The 22,085-nt window shown below is 42.6% G+C and overlaps 1 protein-coding gene across 14 annotated transcripts in view; it reads left to right on the top strand.

The window, feature by feature from the left end:
* Positions 1–22,085, top strand: part of CPEB3 (cytoplasmic polyadenylation element binding protein 3) — a 244,676-nt gene that overhangs the window by 51,288 nt on the left and 171,303 nt on the right. For 11 of the 14 annotated variants that reach the window (XM_034931096.3, XM_008950688.3, XM_034931100.2 and 8 more), the window contains exon 2: positions 730–1,748. In XM_034931096.3, coding sequence (XP_034786987.1) covers positions 741–1,748 — 1,008 coding nt within the window. In that variant the 5' untranslated portion in view covers positions 730–740. Of the gene's footprint in view, positions 1–6; positions 507–729; positions 1,749–22,085 lie in introns of those variants that run through there. The other 3 variants (XM_063607814.1, XM_055093135.2, XM_034931093.3) reach the window with 1 other exon arrangement.

The raw sequence follows: 22,085 nt of genomic DNA, 5'->3' as shown, positions 1-22,085 counted from the left end.
ACTTCTTTAAAAACGTTTTTTTTTTTTTAAATTAACTGTCTCCTAACAAAATGGAGTAGCTGCAGCTACTGGGAGGCCAGAGAATGATTGTGCAGCTGAGTCCTTCTAACAAATGCCAAGGATTCCTCCCTCGTGGTTCGCTGCAGCTAAATGAAACAATTACCAACGCAAGAAGGCAGTTTGCTAATCAAGAGGGCTAATACTGGTTTTTTTGTTTTGTTTTGTTTTTTTAAAAAGTGTTCGAGCTGGGGAAGGGAGAAGAAAGGGTCGTGTGTGCGGTGTCTTTTTAACCTTGCTGAAGGACGCAGCAGTATTTATTGACGTATGCAAATAACTGGGGGAGGGTGGTGCTTGGGAAAAAACAGGAACCAGAATCAGTTTCTCATTGCAGGGCGAACGCTCTGAGTTCCGGTGAAGGGAAAAGAGACGTGGCGAAATTGCTGTCTTTTCTGTCTTATAAGCACATCTCTCACTAATACAGAAAAGGAACCAAGACATCTGAAAGGGTGAAGACGCTCTCACAGTATTTTTAGAGACCTTGCTCGACACCTTCCCTATCCCCCACCCAACAGCCTGACCTGTTCTTCTAAATGGGAGATTATGGATTTGCATTGCAATTGGCTAGTAGCGGTGGCGATGGATTTTCGCAAGTGAAACACCCGCCCGCTTCAGCGAGGGACATTCATGATCACATTGACAATAACGCGTCTCTCTTTTTTCCCGTTTCAGCTGCGCAAACCATGCAGGATGATTTACTGATGGACAAAAGCAAAACCCAGCCCCAGCCCCAGCAGCAGCAGCGGCAGCAGCAGCAGCCCCAACCTGAGTCCAGCGTATCCGAAGCCCCGTCCACGCCCCTCTCCTCAGAGACCCCCAAGCCGGAGGAAAACAGCGCAGTGCCGGCCCTCAGCCCAGCCGCTGCCCCCCCGGCCCCCAACGGCCCGGACAAGATGCAGATGGAATCACCGCTCCTGCCAGGCTTGAGTTTCCATCAGCCCCCTCAGCAGCCGCCGCCGCCGCCTCAGGAGCCCGCGGCACCGGGCGCGTCGCTGTCGCCGTCCTTCGGCAGCACCTGGTCCACGGGCACCACCAACGCGGTAGAGGACAGCTTCTTCCAGGGGATCACCCCAGTCAACGGGACCATGCTCTTCCAGAACTTCCCGCACCATGTCAACCCAGTCTTCGGAGGCACTTTCTCCCCGCAGATCGGCCTGGCGCAGACCCAGCACCACCAGCAGCCGCCGCCGCCTGCGCCCGCGCCGCAGCCGGCACAGCCAGCGCAGCCCCCACAGGCGCAGCCCCCGCAGCAGCGCCGCTCACCCGCCAGCCCCAGCCAGGCGCCCTACGCGCAGAGGAGCGCCGCCGCGGCGTACGGCCACCAGCCCATCATGACCAGCAAGCCGTCCTCGTCTTCGGCGGTTGCAGCCGCTGCTGCCGCAGCCGCCGCCTCGTCGGCCTCGTCCAGCTGGAACACGCACCAAAGCGTGAATGCAGCCTGGAGCGCACCGTCCAACCCCTGGGGCGGCCTGCAGGCGGGCCGGGACCCTCGCCGGGCGGTCGGTGTGGGCGTGGGTGTGGGTGTCGGGGTGCCTTCCCCGCTCAACCCCATCTCGCCGCTCAAAAAGCCCTTCTCCAGCAACGTGATCGCGCCGCCCAAGTTCCCTCGCGCGGCCCCTCTCACTTCCAAGTCCTGGATGGAGGATAACGCTTTCCGGACGGATAATGGTAACAATCTGTTGCCATTTCAGGTAATACTCTGCTGCACCTGCACACTCCTTCCCTCTGCCCCGCTCCTTTTGCCACTTCTCTGACTTTTAATCATCCACCCGCTTATATTTAAAAAGGGCAGCAATGTCCAGCTCCTCTTTCCCCTTCCGAAGCCTCCAGTTCTTTAGGGCTGTTCCATTATCAGAGGATGAGGTTGGGAGAACATTGTGATTACTGGAGGAATCGTATTCGTCCCTTCAGGGTAGAAGAAGCCTTTTTCTTTTAGTTTATTTTCTCCTTCATGGTGTTTGTACCTCTTATTTTGACTTCCTTTGACAAATAAAGCTGCAAGTGTGTGGCAAGGTGCCGGCATAGTCCCAGGATGAGTAGGCTGAGATTCCTATCATTTTGAGTAGCTACACATTTCAGGTTATGCAATCCTGAGCTCAGGGTGCCGCCTGCAAGCGGTCCACACCCAAACCACCCTGGCTTTACTCTTAAAGAGGTTAACAACCCTTGAGTGGTGCTATTTCAGACGGTTGCGTATGCTCAGTTAAACTAATGTGAACACATGTGTTTATGTCTCGCTAAGGTGCTAGAATCATTAATAACAATCAGCATATTGCCCCTGCTGGGAAAATTATGAGTGTGAGATTCTAATAAACACTCACTACTGTGTAAGGGAAGGAGATGGAAGAGTGGAAATTCTAAGGGCACCCCTCTCCATGTTACCTAGAAGAAGGATTTTTTTTTTTCGGAGGTAAGAGACAATAGGACGTGACCTTCAGAGCCATATTGCAATGGAGTCTATTTGCTAGCTAGCACTGAAATATTTAAAGCTGCAGTGTCCTTCATCAGTTGGGTTAAGAAAATACAGATCAATTACATCATTTGAAACTGGGCAAAGTGAAAGTCTTGCAACTTTAATGAAAAATGAGTCCTGTGTCTTGGTGTTAAATGCCAATGAAAAACTCAGGAAGTGCCCCAGACAAAAAGGTTGAAATGAAGAGTGTCCTTATTTCTGTTCTTGCTTTCTGATCTAGTCCACAGCCATAGCAGTTGGCAGTGTCCTGGGCATCTTGGGTTGGAAAGGCGTAGTGCGGGTGTGTGTTCACAGGCGGCTTTTGCTCCCAGGCAAACACTTATCCTTCACTTAGAAGTTGATTTGGCTGTAAGCTTCTAGGCTCAGTTAAAGAAAAAGGGGAGAGGGGAAGGCCTCCAACAAGACCCAATTTGGATGGTTAAGGAAATGAAGCAGAAATCCTTTGAGGAGTGCTTGGTAGAGCTGACAGTTTGAGAGAGGTATAGTGTCAGGTGCAGATGCAGTCTTCATCTCTTTACATTACAGATGTTTGGAGTGGCTCCCATTCATGAAGGAAGAGATGAGGTTATTGAGAAGGACATGACTCTCTAGGCTAGAGTAATGATTTTTAACTTTGATGAGAGAGGATCTTCACAAGGAATTTTCACAAGGATCCTTCAGGAATGGACGATTTCAATATTAAGTTATATTTTTTCCCATTCTAAAGTTTGTTTATTTTAATAAAATGAGATGTTGCAAGGTGGGATTCATTTCATAGAGAAAAGGAGGAATTTGCTTTCTGGAATTTATGTGCTTATTTTTGGAGGGGGTAGAGCAGGGAGGCTGCATTTGGTAGGAAAGGCCCTCTTTTTCTAACATTCCCTCTCTTTATTCTCATGCTCCCTACCTGAGTTCAGTTTTAGAGGATAACCTAAAATCTTATAGGGAGTTTTGGGAGCTGATAATATAGACAGATCTTGTTATCTTTTTCTGGGAGTTGACTCTGAATACAACTAGCTATTGGTGAATTATCTCCTGGCATGGGGATTAGGGAGAGATTAAATCCACATAGTTTCATCAAACCTGATATCGACGAGGAGTATAGGGATTGCCAGTTGTTACACAGCAAACCATTCACCAATGATGCTAATAAGAGCCAAATGGACTGGATTCAGTTTAGTCTCATCTTTCCATCCCTGGTGATGCTATTGGATAGGCAAAAATGGCCAAAAGATTTGTAGGAGGACAGATTTGATTCAAAATTGAGCATTAGTTATTTGGCCTCGGGAAGAATTACATATACATTATGTCTCATTTCTTTTTCATAAAACAGAGCTTAGGGTTTTGGAGCAATTTTAGGATCAGAGGAGGAAGTTGGTTGTGCTTTGGCTGGGATATTAGACTTGATTTCTGTTGATAACTGTACCAAGTTTGTGTTAGAAACAAAGAACACCTGAGTCTTGTGTGCAGAATTTTGTGTATGTGCATTTATTGAAATAATTTTTCTAAAAAAGGAAGAAAATAAGTGGTTTTGATGACTTTTTCAAAATATTTATTCTGGCAAATGTGATTTTATTTAAATCAGAGTTTATTTTATAGAATAGCAACTTTATTTTTTATTTAACAGATTTTTGAGCTATTAATAAAAGAGTCTTTCTGCAGTAATCTACTCTAATGTATGTTAAAATTTTTAAAGAAACCCATTCTACCCTGCACTGCTTCTTTTTTGCCAGTTTCTGCCAACACGATAGATTTTGAGTAGCTTTACTTACATGGCTTATATTGCAAAAGCAATCACTGTATTTTATGTGTGTGTGTGTGTGTGACAATGTTTCACTTTTGTTGCTCAGGGTGGAGTGCAGTGGCATGATCTCGGCTCACTGCAACCTCTGCCTCCCGGGTTCAAGCAATTCTCCTGCCTCAGCCTCCCGAGTAGCTGGGATTACAGGCGTCCGCCACCACGCCTGGCTAATTTTTTGTATTTTTAGTAGAAGCGGGGTTTCACCATATTGACCAGGCTGGTCTTGAACTCCTGATGTCAGGTGATCCACCTGCCTCGGCCTCCCAAAGTGCTGGGATTACAGGCATGAGCCACCATGCCCGGCCTAGCAATCACTGTATTTGAATGTTGTTTTACAAACTATAATACTTCTTTATTCTAATAAAGTTTATTGGTTTCTCTGGGTTTTGGTGGCTGCTTTCTTAGGGATTACTTTTATCTAAAAGTCACTTCATTTCTATAAATAGGGAGACTGAGATCCTGAGAGGTAGAGTGACTGAACTCAGGTCCTACAGTTCTAGCTAATTTTGTTGTATGTGTCCTTAACGTCCATGTAGTGCAGGTGCTGTCAGGTAGAATTCATTTTAAGTAAGATTCTCTTTGGACTCCATTCAGAGGGAGTTAGTGAAGTTTTCTATTAGGCTAATGCATCTTGGTGATGTACCTCTCAGCAACAGAGCTCAAGAACAGAGAGGCACTCCACTGGGGGGAATTATATATGTGACTCTTTCTATATTTCTACAAGTCAAGGAAGCCTAGATATGTATTAGTTTGGTGCATAAGTAATTGTGGGTTTTACCATTATGGCAAAAAAGTAATGGCAAAACCCACAAATTACTTATGCATCAATTTAATAAAAGGACTAGAGCTATTTCCTTTATGTTGTAAATTTGGGTTTAAATAGCATTGCTGTCAAGAAAAGTTTAGGAGGGACTTTTGAGAGCACCTATTCTAGACTACTATGCTCATTTTACAGAGGATAAAATCAAAGTCCCAACATGTGAGGTGACTTACCCAGGTTCAGGTTGATAATTTCTGTCACAAGCAAGCTTTGACAGCAGATTGCCTGGATTTAAATCTCCACTTTGCAAGTTATTGGCTTTGTAATCATAAACAAATTATATAAACGTGCTGGTTCTCAATTTCTTCACCTGTAAAATGGGAATAATATTAGTTTTTGGCCTTGTATGAGTTAAAATGTGAAACTAAATATAAAGTGCGTAGCACAGTGCCTGGCCCATAGTAAAGTATCCCATAAACGTAGGGTTATGATTATTCTTATTGTAATGGTGACCATAGGCTTTGCATGATCTTGTCATAATACGGATTACTGATTTTTTTTTTTTTTTTTTTTTGAGACAATGTCTCACCCTGTCACCCAGGCTGGAGTGCAGTGGTGTCACCCAGGCTGGAGTGCAGGTTATGTTGGCTCACTGCAGCCTCCACCTCCCGGGTTCAAGTGATTCTCCTGCCTCAGCTTCCCAAGTAGCTGGAATTACAGGTGCCCACCACCACACCTGGCTAATTTTTGTATTTTTAGTAGAGATGGAATTTCGCCCTATTAGTCAGGCTGGTCTTGAACTCCTGACCTCAAGTGATCTGCCTGCCTTGGCCTACCAAAGTGAATTGCCGATTTTTCATACACTGCATTCTAAATATCCCCAAACTTCCGTGTAATGCCATTTGTTCTTTTTTCCTGTCTGATGGTACCTTCATGATCAGAGCCTTTGACCATTGTAGTAATGTGAGGATCCAGCATTTACCTATGGGCCAGGCCCTGTGCCAAGCACTTTACATATAGTTTCTCACTGGAACTCCTTTGAGATAGGAACTCCTTTGACATAGGAGGACTATTGTCATCCTTGCTTATTTTTTTGTTTTGTTTTTGTTTTTTGGGGGGATGGAGTCGTGCTCTGTCACCCAGATTGGAATGCAGTGGCGTGATCTCGGCTCACTGCAAACTCTGCCTCCCCGGTTCAAGAGATTCTCCTGCCTCAGCCTCGTGAGTAGCTGGGATTACAGGTGCGTGCTACCATGCCCAGCTAATTTTTATATTTTTAGTAGAGATGGGGTTTCACCATCTTGGTCAGGCTGGTCTTGAACTCTTGACCTCGTGATCTGCCACCTCGGCCTCCCAAAGTGCTGGGATTACAGGCATGAGCCACTGTGCCCGGCCTATTATCCTTGTTATATTGACAAATAAATTGAGGTTCAGTGCATTTACACTGTTTGCTTAAGATCACAGCTAGTATTGGCAAAGTTGCCTCCAGAGCCCATGGCTCCTACTCCCTTGACTGTTCTATCTCTAGGACATCGCTTAATAGTGCAGTGTAGATGTAAGAAGCTGGACTGAATCTGTACTTGACCCTATGAGATACCCTGGAAGTTGTGTTTTTAAAAAATTTTGTATTTGTAGAAATGCAGAAAGAAAAAAATACAGTGACTGTAAGTATGACACCATGAAGATTCATCGGTTATAATTTTTTCTGTTTTTTACTTTACATATTTTACTTTACATATTTTTTAATATTATGAAATCAAAGTCCCAAAATAGGAAGTGACTTACCCAGGTTCTGGTTGATAATTTGTCACAGAAGCAGGCTTTAGCAGCAGATTGCCTGGATTCAAATTTAATTTGGAAAAAAAATTCAAATTATTCCATACTTTCTGTCTGTATCTCTGCCTTTATCCTTCTCCTTTTTTTTTTTTTTTTGAGACAAAGTCTCACTCTGTTCCCCAAGCTGGAGTACAGTGGTATGATCTCGGCTTACTGCAACCTCCATCTCTGAGTTCAAGCGATTCTCCTGCCTCAGCCTCCCAAGTAGCTGGGACTACAGGCATGTGCCACCATGCCTGGCTGATTTTTGTATTTTTAATAGAGACGGGGTTTCACTATGTTGACCAGGCTGGTCCTGAACTCCTGACTTTGGATCTGCCCGCATCTGCCTCCCAAAGTGCTGGGATTACCGGCATGAGCCACCGCACCCTGCGTATCCCTCTCCTTTTCCTTCTATTCCCAAGTTAAAGGTGATTGCAAGGAGTTTTATATTTTATGACATGTCTAGGTAATTATAACTTAGTATTAATTTTGCTGGTGGGTTATCAATAACTGAGGAAGAAGTTTCTTACATGAATTCATGGGAATACAAATGATATTAAAAACAAATATGCCTACTCATAATAAATTTTTAGGAAATATCAATATTTTTCAAGTAGTTTGTGTTCCTTTTCCTTTTTTTTTTTCAAGTAGTTTGTGTTCTGTCCGTTTCCTTTTTTTTTTTTTTTTTTAAAGACAGAATCTGTCGCCCAAGCTGGAGTGCAGTGGCATGATCTTGGCTCACTGCAACCTCTGCCTTCCCTGTTCAAGCAATTCTCATTCCTCACCCTCCCTGGTAGCTGGGATTACAGGTGTGCACCACCATGCCCCACTAGTTATTGTATTTTTAGTAGAGACAGGGTGACGGGGTTTCACCATGTTGGCCAGGCTAGTTTTGAACTCCTGACCTCGAGTTCTCTGCCAGCCTGGGCCTCCCAAAGTGCTGAGATTAGAGGTGTGAGCCACCGCATCTGGCCCCCACTTTCTTTTTTTTAAGACCATCTTTTCAGGAGGTAATATAAATTGTCTTGTTTGTGCTTGCTTTTGAATAAGGATAGTATGACCTAGATTTAAGACTCTTCTCTAGTTGGTTTCTTAACTACTATTTCAATGCAAAACCACTTTAAGGTCTACTCATCCCCACAAACTGTTTCAGAACCTGTTATGACATGGTTGATATGAATGCCAGCAAAACCACATTATCTATTTTCTATTTAAAAGAGGGATTGGTTAGGAAATATTAGGTTTTTGTGCTACTAGAAACGTTAATATAAAACTATATACTTCAAAATTGCATGTTGAAAAGTGGTTAGCTTTGTTTAAACTCTTTATGACCTCGTCGTGAGTTAGTACAAAAGAACCCTCTTAGAAATGTAATTTAGATATCCTCTGACAAAGAAACAAATTTCTACTTACATAGCTTTCTCTATTGGTTAGCCAATTTGATGTATTTTTTTTTTTTTGAGATGGAGTTTCCCACTGTCACCCAGGCTGGAATGCAATGGCACGGTCTCTGCTCACTGCAACCTCTGCCTCCCGGGTTCAAGCGATTCTCCTGTCTCAGCTTCCCGAGTAGCTGGGATTACAGGCGCCTGCCACCATGCCCGGCTAATTTTTTGTATTTTTGGTAGAGACGGGGTTTCACTATGTTGGCCAGGCTGGTCCTGAACCCCTGACCTTGTGATCCACCTGCCTCAGCCTTCCAAAGTGCTGGGATTACAGGTGTGAGCCACCATGTCTGGCCCAATTTGATGTATTTCAAGGGCTGTATAAGGTGTAATGCCATCCAGTTGGAACTAGTTTTCATTGCTAAGTTGATTTTTTATAGTGTTTTGATCTGCAGGTATCAAAAGATTATGCTTTGTTGCTCAGGCACGGTGGCTCACGCCTGTAATCCCAGCACTTTGGGAGGCTGAGGTGGGTGTATCACCTGAGGTCAGGAGTTCGAGACCAACCTGGCCAACATGGTGAAACCCTGTCTCTACTAAAAAACTACAAATATTAGCTGGGTGTGGTGGTGGGTGCCTGTAATCCCAGCTACTCGGGAGGTTGAAGCAGGAAAATTGCTTGAGCCTGGGAGCTGGAGGTTGCAGTGAGCTGAGATCATGCTATTGCCCTCCAGCCTGGATGACAAGAGTGAAACTCCCTCTCAAAAAAAAAAAAAAAATTATGCTTTGTTTACTGCAATATGAAAAGTTTGAGGCTGGGCGTGGTGGCTCACACCTATAATTCCAGCACTTTGGGAGGCTGAGGCGGATGGATCACCTGAGGTCAGGAGTTCGAGACCAGCCTGGCCAACCTGGTGAAACCCTGTCTCTACTAAAAATACAAAAATTAGCTGGGCGTGGTGGCGGGCTCTTGTAATTGCAGCTACTTGGGAGGCTGAGGCAGGAGAATCACTTGAACCCGGGAGGCGGAGGTTGCAGTGAGCCGAGATCGCGCCATTGCACTCCAGCCTGGGTGACAGAGCAAGACTGTCTTAAAAAGAAAAGAAAAGAAAAGAAAAGTTTGATTAAGCTGTGTGGGTTTTACTGAGGAAAGAGAATTAGATGGAGGGGAGCATACAGTAGTGGACAACCCATGAAACTTGGAATAAGGAAGACATTGGTTAAAGCCTTGGCTCTGTCACTAGTGATGAGGTCAAGTCACTTATCCAGTGATTCTTTTTCTCAGTCTGCGAAAATGGAGGGACGGAGTGGGAGAGAGAGAGTGGACAGAAGGGAAAAGGAGGAGGTGGGAGGGGAGAGGGAGCCTAGCTTCAGGGTTTGGTTTGTGAGAGTATGTGTACAAAGTGTTCTGAAAATTATATACTGTTAGAGGAATACTGTTGTGGCTTTTGGATGTTTGCCTAACTTCTGTAATTGTAGTCAGAATTAGAGTTTAAAAGAGGAAATATTGTTGATATTCAGTAATCCAAAGTTAAACACTAGCTGATGGCATGTAGTGGAGGGGGCTAGAAGGAGGCATGGAAGAACGTCAAAAGGCACTTTGTATATTAGGGTGACTGCCTATTCTAGAAAGCTAGTCATGGTGGTCTGAAGACTAGGGAGTATATATAGACATGTCACACTAATGGTGGAGATGTGTGACTATCTGCTTGTGCTTATGGCTGACTCACCAATGTAAGTGTAAGGGTTTTCCTGGATCCATGAACATTTAATTGGTGATGGGAGAAATGCTTAAACTCTTAATTTTCTGACTGCTATAAGGGTTGGGTTGATTTTGTTGGTTCTGGAGATATCAAAGGTCTAATTTGAATCTCCTTACCACCATTTCCCTGTAGGCCATGACTGACTCTCTTTAGGGGCCAGTGTGGTTGTCAGAGTTAGAATTCAGGATGGAGCCTCAAGTTTTGATCTTGAGAGTTGAGGTAATATAACCATAACTTATAGGAGGCTTTCCTGGGAAGGTTGCTGTACTTGCAGTAGAAACCAGCTTCACAAGGAATTTTCTACAGCTGGTCCTTATACCTTGTGGGTAGCTGCTCCTGTGAGGGTTCAAATGCTGCATTTCACCTATTATACTTCAGTTCTGCTACATTTAGTTTTCACACCCTTTAGTGTTCTTTGTGGTGCTGGGCATTTAAACTTCTTAATGTGAAACCATTCCAATATTTGCATTTTGTGAACTTGAAATAGGAAAGTACTAGTGAATTAAAGTACTACAGTAACTTAGCATCTTGGAATAAAGCCTACTTTTCTCTCCTAAGAAGCACTATTATATAATTCTCAGAAATAATAAATATTATTATATAAATGCTTGTTGGCAGGCCTCAGAGGAGAGAAACAGAAATGGGCACAAAACAGCCTTTATATTATTTGAAGTGATCATAGAATTAATACACACAAAGGGAAGGAAACATTGTGTACTGATTATGTATGCATAGGACTATTGTGTGGCCAAATAGCTTTATTCCTCAAGCATTCAAACTCATTTCAAGGTCAAGATCAAAAACAAGTAACTCCCTGTCTGCAGTAACTCAGTGCAACTAATTAAATGGTCAATGCCATGAAATAAATCAGTGCCTGGAAGTGCCTGACACTTAGTAGGTATTCATTAAATGAATGAATGAACATTTAAACCAAGTTATAATTTTGTCCTTTATCTTTACATGTGGTATATTTAACATTTTTGTGACGGATTCTCCATTCTAGTTTTTTTTTTTTTTTTTTTTAGACGGAGTTTCGCTCTCGTTGCCTAGGCTGGAGTGCAATGGTGCGATCTCGGCTCACCGCAACCTCCGCCTCCTGGGTTCAAGCAATTCTCCTGCCTCAGCCTCCCAAGTAGCTGGGATTATAGGCATGCGCCACCATGCCCTGCTAATTTTGTATTATTTTAGTAGAGATGGGGTTTCTCCATGTTGGTCAGGCTGGTCCCGACCTCTCGACCTCAGGTGATCCCCCTGCCTTGGCCTCCTAAAGTGTTGGGATTATAGGCGTAAGCCACTGCGCCTGGCCCGTTCTAGTATTTCTATACAAGATATCTGTAGAATATGGAAACACAGGTGAATGTACATAATATTATAAAGGACATCTTCAGTTTGTAAAAATATAAAATATTATGTTCCGCAGACTTTATGGACACCCCATAGTTCTGGCCTGTGACTTCATATGTGTAGATTTGGTATGCCAAGAAGTAAGCAGAGTTCTTGCTTTGACATAAAAGGTTTATGACAGCCAATAAATGGGAACACTAGCTTATATCTTAAGAGTTAGATTTTTCTTTATTGCTTCATCATTGATCAACTCATTCTTTTGGAGTTAATTTATCTTGTTAATGGTGATTTGGTTTGTTTCTGACTTGTCATGTCGAGTTATTAACAATAGAACTGACTAGAATGAGAGTCAGGATAATTTTGACAATAACACTTAGAAATATTAAGGAGAAGGCTGGGTGTGGCTGCTGAAGACTGTATTTGTAGCACTTTGCGGGGCCAAGGTGGGAGGACTGCTTGAGCCCAGGTGTTCGAAACCAGCTTGGGCAACATAGTGAGACCCTGTCTCTATAAAAAAATTAAAAATGTTTTAAAATTAGCTGGGCCTGATGTCATATGCTTGTAGTTCTAGCTACTCAGGAGGCTGAGGCAGGAGGATTGCTTGAGCCCAGGAGTTTGAGGTTATAGTGAGCCATGATTGTGCCACTGCATTCCAGCCTAGGTGACAGAGTGAGACCCTGTCTCTAAAAAAATTAAAATATTTTTTAAAAAATTGGCTGGGTGAGGTGGCTCACGCCTGTAATCCCAGCACTTTGGGAGGCCAAGGTGGGCGGATCACGAGGTCAGGAGTTCAAGACCAGCCTGACCAACATGATGAAACCCCGTCTCTACTAAAAATACAAAAATTAGCCAGGCATGGTGGCATGCACCTGTAATCCCAGCTACTCAGGAGGCTGAGGCAGGAGAATTGCTTGAACCCAGGAGGTGGAGGTTGCAGTGAGCCGAGATTGCACCACTGCACTCCAGCCTGGGCAACAGAGCGGGCCACTGTCTCAAAAAAAAAAAAAAAAAAATTATATATATATATATATATGAGGGAATTTTCTGGTTTGTTCGACAAAGAACAGGTTATATAGTATGCCCATTCAGTTAGTCATTAATTCCAGGCATGTGAGATTAGAAAGCAGAGATATAAAAGGCAAATAATTTTCTACCTTAAAGATGTGGTAGGGTTTTTGAGGGCTGATTAGGGATGGGAGGGAATATTTCAGAGGAAACATCTTAGTGATCTGACAATCGAACCCCCTACTCAAACTCCAGGAGTCCTAGTTCTTAGGTTTCAGATAAACAGCAACTAAAGGAGACAACAGGTAAATGTATCTAGAAGCACCTCTCTTTTGCAATCTGGAGTGGAAAATTTATTTTCCTTTTTTGGACCAGAGAAATATAACCTAGATAAGCAGAGAATTAAAAATAGTGAAAACCAGTAAAGTTTATGAGTTTATGGAGGAAAGGCTGAGAGATAATGTTTGGATCATTTATTATAAATCTGTTTCTGTGTTCGCATTTGATTTTTTGGGTAGACTGTTCAACTCTTTGCCACATCATTATTTAAAGCAATTATAGGCTGGGTGCAGTGGCTCACGCATGTAATCTCAGCACTTTGGGAGGCCAAGATGGGCAAATCACCTGAGGTCAGGAGTTTGAGACCAGGCTGGCAAACATGGTGAGAGCCTGTCTCTACTAAAAATACAAAAAATTAGCCAGGTGTGGTGGTGCACGTCTGTAATCCCAGCTACTCAGAGGCTAAGGCAGGAGAATAGCTTGAATCCGGGAGGCGGAGGTTGCAGTGAGCTAAGATTGCCCCACTGTATCCAGCCTGGGCGACAGAGTGAGATTTCATCTCAAAAAAGAAAAAAATAGGCCGGGCGCGGTGGCTCACGCCTGTAATCCCAGCACTTTGGGAGACCAAGGCGGGTGGATCACGAGGTCAGGAGATTGAGACCATCCTGGCTAACACAGTGAAACCCCGTCTCTACTAAAAATACAAAAAATTAGCCGGACGAGGTAGCGGGCGCCTGTAGTCCCAGCTACTCGGGAGGCTGAGGCAGGAGAATGGCGTGAACCCCGGGGGGCGGAGCCTGCAGTGAGCCGAGATCGCGCCACTGCACTCCAGCCTGGGCGACAGGGAGACTCCGTCTCAAAAAAAAAAAGAAAAAAATAAAATAAGTAAATAAAGATGTTGTAACCAGTAGTAGAATCCTGAGGTCAGATAAACAGTTAAGAAGGTTGGCATTAGGTAGTATTTTTGTTACCCATATAACTATTAAGGAATTCCCTGATCAAAGGGATGGGATTTACATTGTTAAGTTTCTTTTGGCACCTGTGTTCAAAATCATAATCCATGTGCTCCAGCTTTTGGGTGTTGTATTATTTTGATGTCCTCCTCTAAATAGATACTACTAACACAAATATAGGGGACCAGAATGCCAGCACTGGCATCATACTTTCCACATAAATAATTTTATGTAATCCTTACACGTTCTTGTGAATTAGGGATTATTATCCTATTTGAGACTCAGAGAATATTACCTAACTGGAAGTAAGAACTCTCCTCCGCTCTCCCTACCTCAGACCACAGAGGTAACCAAGAGGGGAGTGCAGTCTCCCTGACCTTTTGTTTTGGAATCTCACAAACACACAGCACTCTAGAGGAGGGGCCTATTAGTTTTCATTTTATAAAAATAGGACAAAGTGCCCATACTGTGCAACAACCTTGCTTTTCAGATGAACAAAGTATTATTTATGCTTCGTTTCTGTGCATATACCATATACAGATTTTGACAAAATTGGGGCTCAGTCAGGAGGCGCTGCAGTTCTGAAGGGGGAGGGGGCGGACATCTGGGTTCGCTCCCCCCTCCCTGTTCCCTCCATCCCTTCCCCTCCTTCCAGGCCCCTACCCCCACAGGCCCCTTCTCCCAACTCCTGGCCCCTCCTGCAGGTCTCCTCCCTGAGCCCCCACTCTGCCCAGGTCAGCCCTGCTCTCTCTTGCCCCTCCCTCAATATGCCTTTGATGTTCTGTTCTTTCCCCACATCTTCCCTAATTCCTCTTATGCTACATTGTCTTACAGTATTCATCACTCTCTGTAATGAGCTGGTTTATTTTGTTTTGTTCTTCCACAGTAGAATGTAGGCTCCACAAGGGCAAGGACCTTTTCACTGAAGTGTCTCCAGGGGCTGTGATAGTACCAGGGATATTTTGGGCACATCGTAAATATTTTTTGAGTGTGTTTATGATCTACATTTACAAATGACTGATTAGGCATTTATTGGTCATTTACATGTAGCTACCAGTGTGAGTAATTAAAACATTTAGCTGGTTTCTACCAGGTGTAAGGCTGATAGGAATTAAAATTGAGCCATACATTTCCCGTTTTAGGACAACTCCATGACAAACATGTATTAAAATATAGAATGATAAGGTCTAAAACAAGAGTGTGTTGTGTGCAACAAAGAAGAGTTTGTACTTGAATCAGACAAAGGAATGATTAAATTTGTGTGTGGTTGGGAAGCCTCTAGGAAAGTCTTCAATAGTTTAAGATATTTTTCGGAGTTTTTCCGATTTTGAAAGTAATACCTGTTAACTATTTAAAACTTGAGAGGGAAAAAACACAGATAAAAAACCCCAGTTGCCTGTAATTATTATTATTATTATTTTTTTGAGATGGAGCCTCGCTCCGTTGCCCAGGCTGGAGTGCATTGGTGCAATCTCGGCTCACTGCAACCTCCGCCTCCTGGGTTCAAGCAATTCTCCTGCCTCAGCCTCCTGAGTAGCTTGGATTACAGGTGCTTGCCACCACGCCCGGCTAATTTTTGTATTTTCAGTAGGGATTGGATTTCACCATGTAGGTCAGGCTGGTCTCCAACTCCTGACCTCGTGATCTGCCTGCCTCGGCCTCCCAAAGTGCTGGGATTACAGGTGTGAGCCACTGCACCCGGCCAATTGCCCATAATTCTATTTATCAGATTCAAATACTCTTAATGTTTTGGTATATTTTCTGTTAATTATTTCTTTTTTGTGTCTGAGTAATGTAATTTACATAGTGGAGATCATTCTGTTTATGCAGTTTTACAGTTTTATAGCCATATTTTTAACATTTTATATAATTTATAAACATTTTGATGATTGCATAATATTCCATTATGGGAATCCATTATAACAAAATGTTAACAATCCATTATACAAAATGTTTTCATATTTGGGGGATTTAGATAGATTGTTTTGTTGTTTTTTTTTTTGTTTTGTTTTGTTTCATTTGAGATGGAGTCTTGCATTGTTGCCCAGGCTGGACTCCAACTGGGTTCAAGAGATCCTCCCACCTCAGCCTTTCAGGTAGCTGGGACTATAAGCATGTGCTACCATACTCAGCTGTTTTCAGTTTTCGAATATTGAACATGATGCTGTCATGAACATCTTTGGGCATCATAATACTTTATTTAGAGGTGAGTGGGCAGAGTTTGACAGGCAGATCAGAAAATGGGGTAGGAGGCTGGGTGCGGTGGCTCACGCCTGTAATCCCAGCACTTTGGGAGGCTGAGGTGGGCAGATCACGAGGTCAAGAGATTGAGGCCATCCTGGCCAACATTGTGCAACCCCATCTCTACTAAAAATACAAAAATTAGCTGGGTGTGGTGGCACACACCTGTAGTCCCAGCTACTCAGGAGGGTAAGGCAGGAGAGTTGCTTGAACCCGGGAGGTGGAGGTTGCAGTGAGCCTAGATTGCATCATTGCATTCCAGCCTGGTGACAGAGTGACTCCACCTCAAAAAATAAAAAAAAAAAGAAAATGGGGTAGGGTTCATTTTTAAAAATTTATATATAATATGTAAATTATTAAATATATAAAATATATATATATTTAAATTTATATATATATAAAGTTATATATAGTTTTTTTTTTTAGAAGTCAGGTGGTCTTGCTCTGTCACTCAGGCCAGAGCACAGTGGCATGATCATAGCTCACTGCAACCTCAGACCCCTGGACTCAAGCGATCCTCCTGCCTCAGCCTTCCTGGTAGCTAGGACTACAGGCGCATACCACCATGCCCAGCTAATTTTTAAATTTTTTGTAGAGACAGGATCTTGAACTCCTGGGCTCAAGCAATCCTTTCACCTCAGCCTCGCAAAGTGCTGGGATTACAGGCGTGAGCCACCATGCTCAGCCAGGGTTGTTGTTGTTGTTTTTTTTTCAGCAGAGGGACTAGGTTGTGTACAGGCAAGAAACAACATGGTGTGCTGAGAGAGCAAGAGATTTAGGGTTGGGCAAGAGAGAGATGAGGCTGGAGAAGTAGATAAGTGCCACCAGATCACGAAGAGTATTCTAGCATTCCGTGTCTTCAGCTTTCTCAAGTGAGGAACATTGAAGGATTTTTAAGCTGAGAAACATAGCTATTGTAAGGCTTTTTTAAGTTGGTGAGTGAAGTGATCACATTTTTGTTTTAGAATGATTACTCTAGGATATCTTTGTCAGGAACCAAACTCGGGAAACCAGTTAACGTGGGAGAACCTAAAGTGATTAAAAGGAAGGGACAGATTTAAGCAACAATCAGGGGCACGGTGGCTCACGCCTGTAATCCCAGCACTTTGGGAGGCTGTGGTGGGTGGAACACTTGAGGTCAGGAATTTGAGACCAGCTTGGCCAACATGGTGAAACCCCATCTCTACTAAAAATACAAAATTAGGCTAGGCGTGGTGGTTTACACCTGTAATCCCAGCACTTTGGGAGGCCAAGGTGGATGGATCACAAGGTCAGGAGTTGGAGACCAACCTGGCCAAAGAGACCAACCTAGCCAACATGGTGAAACCCCGTCTCTACTAAAAATACAAAAATTAGCCGGGTGTGGTGGCAGGCGCCTGTAATCCCAGCTACTCAGGAGGCTGAGGCAGGAGAATTGCTTGAATCCGGGAGTTGGAGGTTGCAGTGAGCCGAGATCACATCATTGCACTCCAGCCTGGGCGAGAGAGTGAGACTCTGACTCAAAAAAGAAAAAAAAAAAATTACAAAAATTAGCTAGGCATGGTGACAGGTGCCTGTAATCCCAGCTGCTTGAGGGGCTGAGGCAGGAGAATAGCTTGAACCCAGAAGGCGGAGGTTGCGGTGATCCGAGATTGTGCCATTGCACTCCAGCCTGCGTGACAGCAAGACTCTGTCTCAAAAAAAAAAAAAAAAAAAAAAAAAAAGAAATAATTAGGAGCTCACCTGGAAGGACTTGGTGATTACTCCTTTACTAGGAAATAAAGGAGAAGGAGGAGTCTAGAATGACTGCCAGGTTTTTGGTTTAGGCAGCTGGGGAAAATCATTTAGAGGTGGAAATGGTTAATAGTGGCAGATTAGAATTTTCATGACTCATAAATCAGATGGGTTTTAGAGTGGAGGAATTTTAGAAAGGAAAGCCATGTGTTGGGTATATTTGAACAAGTGATTTGACATTTCTTACCCACCCATGCTTTTGTGTGATTCCTAATGTGTGGAAAGGAAAACCTTATTAGGATAGATTACTTTGTGGACTACTTATTAGAACACTATATCTTAGAGAAGGAACAACTACCATTCTAAGTCAAGAGCTTTTTCTGACTCTAGCCTGATTTTCCTAAATTGTACCCTGAGAATTAGAGGCTGTGTTAGTTGATTAGTCATGTTGTTTGTGGGTTATAGCCTGGCATTGCAAAGGACAATAAGGAATTCCTAACCAATTAATCATGTGGGAGGATTATACGCAATAAAAGAAATGAAACCTGCCATCCTTTTATTTAAGTTGAATAAAATCACTGATAAATCAGTGCATGTTATTATATTAGCCAGTCTGAGATATCATTAATAAGGTCTTAGCAAAGTTGAAGTTAGACCTTATGGAATTTAGTTCTGCTGTTCTAATACAAGGCATAGTTTTCTAAATGGGTATAAAGGTGATGAAATGCTTTGCAGCTTGGGGTGTGTAGAGTCATAGGTTGATGAGCTTTGAGGCAGAGGTGGGTAAAAGGGTACAGGAGCCATCAGAACTGCATTTTATGTCTCCATTTGTATTTCCAGGGAGAGAAGTGAGCTGTAACATTCATTAAATTTTCAAAGGGGTCCATAACTTAAAAATGGTTAAGAATTACAGATACAGAGTAAAAGCACTGCTACATGGCACCCAACAACATGGCACGCAATGCAAAGTTTTAAGATTTTAAAACATAGACGTCTCTTAAAATTTCTCTTTTTCCCTCTTCAGAGCTGAGAGAATTCCTGCTGAACTTTGATAACGTTTTGAATAAATGAAACCTGATTGCTGTTGTATCTAGCTTTTTCTAAATTCAAATCTAGCAAATTCAAATTGCTTTTCATCAAATAATTTTTTGGCATTCATTTCATTGGTTTGCATATATTTAAGCCACATAATTACAATAATACTGACATTAAAAAGGTTTAGAACTGAGTGCAGTGGCTCATACCTGTAATCCCAGCACTTTGGGAGGCTGAGGTGGGTGGATTGCTTGAACTCGGTAGTTCGAGACCAGCCTGGGCAACATAAGAAGATCCCATCTCTATGAAAAATTAAAAAAAAAAAAAAAGAGGTTTGGAGACAAACCTTTACCATCTCTAGGTAAGCTTGCAATTCATCTGTTGGACAGAAATTTATGGTCTTATTGGTCACGGCTGTTGAATGTGCTGTGGATATTTTTTATAGGGAAGATAAAACACAGAGGTTAATCTGGAAAGTCAGGTAAGTGAACGTCTTCGATGGGGTAATTTATAAATAATAGAAATTTTAATACTCCTCACAATTATAGAGGCTAGAAAGTCCAAGATAAAGGCACTAGCTGATTCATTGTCTGGTAAAGGCTCGTTCTCTGCTTCATGAATGGTGCCTCTTTCTGTGTCCTCACATGGCAGAAGGGGCAAACACACACCCTTCAATCAATGTCTCTCTCTCTCTCTCCCTCTTTTAAGAGATGGGGTCTCATTGTACTGCCCAGTCTGGACTTGAACTCCTGGGCTCAAGCTATCCTCCTGCCTCAGCCTTCTGTGTAGCTGGGACTACAAGCCTCTCTTTCTTATAAAAGCTCTAACCCCATTAATGAGGGCAGAGCCTCCATGACTTAATTACTTCCTCGAAGGCCCCACCTCTTAATACTATCACAATGGGGAGTAAATTTCAACATGTGCATTTTGGGGGTATACCACATTCAGACCACAGCAGCAAAGCTTCAGCTGTAGTAGATGCTTATTATATATTTGAATAAATAAATGAATTTGAGAGTTTTTATTTTTTTGAGATGGAGTCTTGCTCTGTTGTCCAGGCTGGAGTGCACTGGTGTGATCTCGTCTCACTGCAGGCTTTGCCTCCCGGGCTCAAGAGATTCTCCTGTCTCAGCCTCCCGAGTGGCTGGGATTACAGGCACCTGCCACCATGCCCAGCTATTTTTTGTATTTTTAGTACAGATGGGGTTTCATCATATTGTCCAGGGTGGTCTCGAACTCCTGACCTCAAGTGATCCACCTGCCATGGCCTCCCAAAATGCTGGGATTACAGGCACGAGTCACCACACCTGGCCTGAAAGTTTTGATTCAAGAGTGAGATGTTGTTACATTTCTGGTACAGGAGTTATAACTCAGAAATATTAACTTGTCAGGTATTGCTGTTTGTTCAAATGACCTCCTCTCTTTAGGGGAACATTTCTACTCTCTGCATTCACTTATTTGGTGGTGTTACGACCTAAGGTCTGTTCCTACTATTGTAACCTAATGGAAGGAGTGGAAAGTAGAGCTGGGGAAAGTAGTAGGAGTTGGTGATTTATGGAGCAGAGGGGCATCTGTGAGAGCCCTAGTTCCTGGGTCTCACTGGTAGACCTTCAACTCAGAGAAGCATGCTAGACTTGTAGATTATGTACGGTTTTTTGTGTCTTTGTTTAGCTTTGTAACCAATTATCTACTACTTACAGGCTAGAATGGAAACCTAACCATCATCTGTTACTTTGTTTCTATTGGTAAACAGCCAGTTTAACAAAAGAGCATTTCGGAATGCAATTTGTTTAAGATGTTTAACATCAAGGCCTGGTAAGAACAATTGACTAGACTTTTGTCAGCTCTAAACTCTTTTTCAGCATGATGGTCTATGTATATGTAAATGAAAACAAAAGGATCCTGTCTTGTTTACTTGTTTTGGAAGAAGGTTGTTTTTTTTTTTTTTAACATAGCAGTTTAAGGTGTAGGTTTACCAGGTACTTCATTGCCATAGTGCTCATTTAAAAGGAAAAAAGTTATCTGGGTGGGATGGGGGTGGGGTGGGGAAGGCTTTACTATTAATGCCATCTATGGAATGGCATTATCAAAATAGTTGAATCTAGTTAAAAATCGTTGGCTCTTATGCTGCAGAAACACAATCTAAATAATTTCAATGATTTTACAATGCTGATGAAACATTATTTTGAATATTTGCCAAATTAAACTTTGTGTTAATTTTAGACAGAACAAAGACAGACTAATTGTGCTAATACTTCAGGTGGTTACAAACTAAGACTTTTAGTGAATGGAAAGTTTTAAATTTTACTTTCATACGCATTACAAATTTAACATTTTAGAAGATTTGGGGCTGGGTGGGAGATTGATTTTTTTTTTTTTTTTGAGACGGAATCTTTATTGCCCAGTCTGGAGTGCAGTGGCCCAATCTCCGCTCACTGCAACCTCCACCTCCTGGGTTCAAACATTTCTGGCTCAGCCTCCGGAGTAGCTGGGACGACAGGCATGCGCCACCACACTTGGCTAATTTTTGTATTTTTAGCAGAGATGGGGTTTTGCCACATTGGCCAGGCTGGTATCGAACTCCTGACCTCAGGTGATCTGCCCACTTCAGCCTCCCAAAGTGTTGGGATTACAGGCGTGAGCCACCATGCCCGGCCTGGAGATTGACTTTTATCATATTTTGATCTAGAATTTCTCAACATTTCAAAGATATGAGTTCATCAGAAGGTAATAAAATTATTTAGTTAACATTTTAGAGCTTACTGCCTGTTTTCTGCTTATTTGCCAGTGTAGATGATTCATTTTACCTATTAACTCTGGTGTGATCTAGAATATGAAATGTTATTCCAGAGTAGCTATTTTAAGGTAGGTGAATCATGCAGGTATAACACAAGGTTTTCATTTTAAAATGTAACGGGATATCTGATATTCTGCGTTAGGCTGAGATTCGTTATATGTGAAAAGTAGAAAACAATTTTTAGGAAATTATAGCTTAAGGTCAAAAATTCAAGGCCTGTGGTTAGGATTAAAGGCAGAAAAATCTCTTGATAGTGAATTTATTCCTTCACATTGTGAGGTATAATGGAAGGTTGAAGCATACAAGGGGGTTGAAGTGACATATTCTGTTAGTGGGACATAAATAATAGAGAATGTATTGAATACTGAGACATCAAAGGACACTGAAAGACAGTGAAGATTTCAGCAAAGAGGACAAAGCTGGGTAAAAGGATGCTTCAGCTTTTGTTACAATAATTAAATATTTAAAAGGGCAGCCATTTTATACAGTCCAAGAAGTTAAGCAATTGCCCATTTTATATTCCAGTTTTATTCAAGCAAGCCATAGGCAAGCAAGCTGATATTAGGAATTTATATTAAGAATTTTCTTCTAGGGGTGTCATAAGCAAGTTCAAAACCGAATCTTTTAATCTCTTGGGGCATGATCATAATATTCATGATGCCCCGAAGACACTTCATGTTTG

Source organism: Pan paniscus, chromosome 8 (assembly GCF_029289425.2).
Source record: "Pan paniscus chromosome 8, NHGRI_mPanPan1-v2.0_pri, whole genome shotgun sequence".
In the NCBI taxonomy this organism is placed as follows: domain Eukaryota; kingdom Metazoa; phylum Chordata; class Mammalia; order Primates; family Hominidae; genus Pan; species Pan paniscus.
Note: the sequence above shows the minus strand (reverse complement) of the source record. Positions and strands in the feature narration are given on the sequence as shown.